This window comes from Myodes glareolus, chromosome 1, assembly GCF_982192425.1.
Source record: "Myodes glareolus chromosome 1, mMyoGla1.1, whole genome shotgun sequence".
NCBI lineage: Eukaryota > Metazoa > Chordata > Mammalia > Rodentia > Cricetidae > Myodes > Myodes glareolus.
The window spans coordinates 133542407-133547886 of record NC_142026.1 but is presented as its reverse complement, the minus strand read 5'-3'; the positions used below and the strand labels follow the sequence as shown (position 1 = coordinate 133547886).

The following is a 5480-nucleotide window of genomic DNA, read 5'->3' as shown; positions in this document are numbered from 1 at the left end:
TATTTTTAGCCCCAATGTGGTTACAGCCTACTTCCTCTACACATTTATAACAAAGGCTTTTTTTTTTTTAAGAGCCAATTTATGGTGGGTCAGAAGGAAGTCTGTTTTCTAGTTACTGCTTTGGTAACTTATATAGACTCCTTAGCTTTTCTTTTAAAAGGATTGAAAATTTTACTTATGTAGATAGGGATGTATATGAGTCTCTCTATGTGTATGTCATGTGTGTGCGACTTCCCTAAGAGGTCAGAGGAGGGCATTGAATCCTATTGGATCTTCAGGCAGGTGTGAGCCCCCTAATGTGGTGCTGAGATCCATACTCAGTTCCCCTGGAAAAGCAGCAAACTTAACTGCTGAGTTCTCTCTCCAGACCTGTCTTCATAGTTTTATCAAGGAAGAGCTCTTTGGATTCAACGTGAAGGTTGTGTTTTTCTGTATCTGAAGTCATTCCTAGATTAGAGCCAGCGAATATGAGCCGAGCAGTGAGCGGACACATCTAGAAGGGTGCGGGGGTAGGAAATGCCACAACAGGCTATTTTAGACCCAGAATTTCAGAGTTAAAACTACCATCGTTCAGCACCTATACAAAGTGAGTATAAATTTGCATTATGTGGGCTTGGACTTTACGTGGTGACCTTGGCATTTGGGCATGCCCACGTCTCCAGTGAACCTTGACCTCTGCTTTCCTGCCTTGTCTTCCTTTGAAACCCCACCTGCCAAGACTCAGGTGGGGTTCATAAACACAGCGTTTGCAGAATGAGCAGGGGTGAGGCTGAGCAGCTTGTGGAGCAGCCCAGAGATCCAATGAGGGGACTTCTGGATTTGCCAGGGAGCAAAGAGAGACCTTGGTCTTGTTTCTTCACCCACAGAGCTTCACACTACCACACCTTTGTGTTTTGAGGAATTGTGACTTAGACAGGCTGCCAAGCCCGCAGGCATCAGAAATGGTGTGAGCTGCTGCTGGAATCACGCAGGCTCGCAGGCAGGGGAGGAGTCATGGGTTCATGCAGCAGGGATGCCCATCTGCTATTTCTAGGTAGGAAAAGTGAGTCACTAGATTCATGGTTTCCTGCCTGGCCTGCCCCAGGCTGTGCACACCTCTTGTTGGCTGTTTCAGTAGATCTGATCTGACTGGTCCCTTGTCACCTTGCCTATGGTAATTGAGGGAGTGGGGCCCTTTTCCACAGTGGCCTGTCTCTACCTGTGCCTGTCTAACTACATGGAGGAGAAGGTCTGGAGGTCTATGGAGAAAATGTCTTTATTATGGGCTGCCCTGACTTGGTGACACATGGTAGCTGTCTGGGACTCCTTTCTTCTGACCCCATATCAGAGAAGCCCAAGCCCCTCCGCCATCATTGAGTATTCGGAAGGCAGGAGGCAGATCATGCTTGGGAAAGGTGATAACTGGTCAATCAATATTGTCCTTATGCCACCACCATCACCCCACTTCGGGAGGGGCTTCCCGCCACCCCCCATACAGGTTTGGACTTGATCCGACAGGAGCACTGAAGAATGAAGAACAGACGGCCAGTAGCCCTGAAACTCAATGTGTTCACTGTCTGCAGCATCGATGAAGACACGGGCCAGCTGATCCCGGTAAGTGGTCTCTGCAGGAGAGCAGTTTCAGGCCGCAGTCATCTGGGATGAGGAAGCTGTGGTTGGTACTTTCTGAACACGCGGGTTTGAGCTGAAAGTCAACTCTGTCAACATCCATCCTCAGACCAGGGGAAGACCTTGCCATTCCCGTGGGTCGGAGGCACTGGTGCCTTCCACACAGCCGTGTTTCTCGCAGGACTACGTCAACACGACCTCCCATCATCTTTCAGGAGTAGAGTTTGTTTTACCCCCGAAGTGCACTGCCTGTGTGGAGCGGGAGCGGAGCCGAGAGCACACCTTCCTGATCAGGCCTCCTTGGCATAGGCAGGCTAGTGCTGAAGTGACTAACAAACCAAGACAGGTGAGTTCTCTGTCTACTCTTGGCCTAAACCGGCACTTGAGGACCCAGCAGAGGAAGCTGCCCAGCCCCCCTTCCATTAGGAAGGACAAAGGTTGACACTGAGGACAACTTTGGACCCTACAGGGCCTAGAGTGGCAGCAGAGGAATCGACATTAACGAGCTGTTCCAGCTTGCTTTATCTGCCGTGAACTTACTTGCCACCCCGAGAGATAAAAGAAGCGGTAGCCTTGCCGGGCTGCTCTTCTGCATGTTCACTGTTTTTCACCCATGATGCAACGTGGGCTGCCATGGAAAGCCAGCTCTCGGAGAACTTCTCACCCCCGGGGAAGCCACCCATGCCTACGAGGCTGCCATGGCCTTCGGTGACGGGGTCCCTCTCACCAGCAACTGACAACGCTTGTGGAACCTATTGCTATTTTTCTCCTCATACAGATGTGAGCTAGAAAGAGGTCAGTGTGTTTTGTTTATTTTCCTGTTTCCTTGGGACATTTGATGAGGCTCTGAGGATTTCTGCCACCCTCCTTTATAGAAGAGACACCCAGTCTTCAAAACTGCAGCCCAGTCAGTCACTGAGAGGAAAGAGGCTTCTGGGCACACATTGTCTCCAGCAGCTTATGGTGGGGGCGGGGCACCACCAGTACAGCTGCTTCTGTGGCTGCCCTTTCTTCCTTCCCAGCCCAACCCAGGAGTCCACTCAGCAGCTGGAGTGTCCTCCTGTGCCCCTAGTTTGTGAGGGAGAATCCCTGGGAAGAAGCTGTGTCTGAAAGAACTGATTAAACATCTATGCTCTATGATTGGAGAGTTTGGAATGTTGCAGGCCCAGATCCTAATTATAATTTATCTCAAGGTATCTTTAGATCATTAAATAGTCACTTCCTTTTCCCATTTCCCTACCTTACATCCTTACTACAGATAAAAAACAAAAACGAAAACAACAAACAAACAAACCTTTGGAATAAAAACCTTGGAATGTATTAACAAGCCTCCAATTTTCCGCCAACGAAAAGGCACCAGGTAGAACCTGAGGCCTATAGCTGAGAATCCTCCCCCATGCTGTAGCTGCCCATTTAATGCTGCCACCAACTTATTTCAAAAATGTCTTGATCTTTGTTCTGTGACTATAAAATTTCATAAACCTGCTTCCATGTTGGAACTTGGGGCAACCTAAGTCCGTGTTCCCCGGGGATGCCACTCACAGCTGCTCCAGATAAACCACCTCATCCCTTTGGAGGCGAGGGCTGTGTTTTGGCAACAGCGCTCTCAACGCTGCTTTTTTTCCCTTTGCGTCGCTGCGCGGCACATTCAGTTCCCTGACTTCTCGCTCTCACTCGCGTGTCTCTCTGAAGACACAGTTACTTGCTGTGGAAATAGCTTTTCCGCCTCCAGAGCTGACTGACATGCGCAAAGAGGCTCTCCCAGGGTTCTCTCACCCTCAAATCCCAAGGGACACCTCTGCAAGCACTCACAGGTGTATCGTCCCTTCACAGACCTGCTCCTGCTGGGCGCTGACACTGAGAATCAGAGTCTCCAAGTCACTTCTTAGGTCGCTGCTTCCGTACCCCGGAAGCTGCTTCCAGACCACCCCTTCTTACCTTACAATAAACTCTTTTTCACAAGCCCCCTTTAACTCTCTCCTGCTATGCTGGGTGGCGCTCGACAACAGGAACATGATAAGTCCGAACTGGCTTGACTCCCAACCGATACAAGCTGTCCCCTGACTGGAAAAGTGACACATGTCCCCAGTGCTCCAAAAATAAGTTCTCCGAAACTAGCACCACAGAAAGGAAGTAAAGAAGAAGGCGCCCGCCATCTCTCCCAGAACAGCCAGCTGGTTACCCAGGACTGGCCTGGAGTTGCGCATCTGGGCTGAGCCAGCGGTGGGCAACAGGTGCTGCCGCTATTGGTTAGAACTACCGAGGGAAGCAGTAACCAAACCCAGGCCACTGGCACAGCTTTCCTCTCTCTAAATTCTCTTTAGACGATGTGCTCAGTTCTCCCTGTGTCCTCCCGTCTTTCTCTCCCTTGTGGGCCTTCAGGTATAGCAAGTGACTCATACATCAATGATTCATGTTATCCAATGAATTAAAAAAAAAACACCTTATTTTTATTGGTTTCTCTTTCTCTTCCCCCAGCTCTCCTTCTTTGCTCTTCCCCTTCCTTCTCCTCTCCTCGTTCACTCCTGCTCCTCTCTTCCCTTCTCCTCCTTCCCCATCCTTCTCTTCCCCCTTCCTCCTCTCCTGCCTCTCCCTCTCCTTCCTCTTCTTCTTTAATAAGTCTCACTTCCCACTGCTTGACTGTCGGACATCACCTTTCCCATCTCGGTACCCCATATCCTCTGATAGGTTTATGAGACCAGGCTGAGAGGCAATGTGGAGGGGACTTGTGACTACACTGGGGATCCCCCCTCACCTGGGAACGGGTTCTCAAGTCCATCTGCTGCAGGTCTCTGTCCCTATCCAAGGACAGAGCAGGCAGCCAGCTAGACTTCTACTCCAGCTCTGGATTTCTTCTGGGCCTAGAACCCAGCACTCAGGGTCAAGTCAGGAAGCTGGAATCTATGTCCTCTGTGACACAAAGCCCTCTGTGTCCTCGCTGGATGGCCATACCTAGAGCCCTGACACCAGCGTCTCTGAGGTAGAGGAGTCTCTGCTACACCCACCCGGAACCAGCTTTAACAGATCGATCATGGTCAGTGCTGCTGTGGGACAGACTTGACTTGCATCGCTGGACACTTCTCATGGGGAGTAAGGAGGCGAGTGTCACCCCGTGGCTCAGTTTCAGTAACAGCCAGCTGTCTGGAAAGAAAGGGCTCTGAAGCGTACATCTGCTGGCTCTCATGGAATGAACACTTTCACCAGAACCAATTTTGAGCTATCCACGTGTCAGTGGGTTGGGAAGAGATGCACAATAGCTGAGGGTTATATAGCAGTCCCCAGACACAGGTAGACTATACAAATAATCTGGGCAGCATCAGCAATAAGAAATCATACTCAGTAAGGAAGAGATATGCTGTGGGAGCTCCTTCTGCTCCTTCAGCCAATAGCCGCTGAGATACCAGCCCATTGGGGCGTGGTCTCCCCCTCTTTTTCAGAGATATGCCTTATCTGTTTATTACTATTCTTTTTAGCGGAACTCATTCAATTTGTAAGTTTGTATCATTTAACTTGTAATAAGGGCTATGTGATCAACCAGCGTACAGGTTTCCTGAGCCATTAGCACCGGGTCCTCTGGAGCCTGTCTGGGTCATTTCCAGCACAACAGCTGGGCCCTTTCTCAGTCCCATCATTCCTAGAGTTCAGCAGCCCTTCATTCACGGATTTCAGGATTTCAGGATTCCTGCCAGAGAGCGGACGTGACTACCGCTCCTTTTGATAAGTTTGATGGCTAAGTTTCAGTCCTTATTCTTTCTACTTGGCTTCCCAGGGGACAGGGCTGTTCCCTCCCCCACTCTGCAACTCTATTGTTTTGTTTTGTCTTTGCCAGTTATTCAAAACTCTCAAAGACTCCTGTTCAGCTGTTGGCTCTC

General features: G+C 49.9%; 1 protein-coding gene across 2 annotated transcripts; it reads left to right on the top strand.

The window, feature by feature from the left end:
* Positions 1-427: 427 nt before the first annotated feature.
* LOC148123577 (uncharacterized) lies at positions 428-2748 on the top strand. Of its 2 annotated transcripts, XM_087912195.1 has the most exons (3): positions 531-1593; positions 1718-1954; positions 2078-2748. In XM_087912195.1, exons 1-3 carry the CDS (start codon positions 1510-1512, stop codon positions 2108-2110), a joined length of 354 nt encoding a protein of 117 aa, XP_087768321.1. In that variant the 5' UTR covers positions 531-1509; the 3' UTR covers positions 2111-2748. The 2 variants fall into 2 exon arrangements, 1 of the variants encoding a protein (XP_087768321.1); XR_015739474.1 differs by having other exon boundaries at positions 428-1593; positions 1824-2748.
* The last annotated feature ends 2732 nt before the right edge of the window (positions 2749-5480 follow it).

Excerpts from the sequence above, each read along its gene's own strand:
- LOC148123577 (XM_087912195.1), top strand. The coding sequence starts at position 1,510 with ATGAAGAACAGACGGCCAGTAGCCCTGAAACTCAATGTGTTCACTGTC. Across the intron at positions 1,594-1,717 it reads ACACGGGCCAGCTGATCCCG|ACCAGGGGAAGACCTTGCCA; the intron begins GTAAGTGGTCTC and ends ATCCATCCTCAG. Across the intron at positions 1,955-2,077 it reads TGACTAACAAACCAAGACAG|GGCCTAGAGTGGCAGCAGAG; the intron begins GTGAGTTCTCTG and ends TGGACCCTACAG.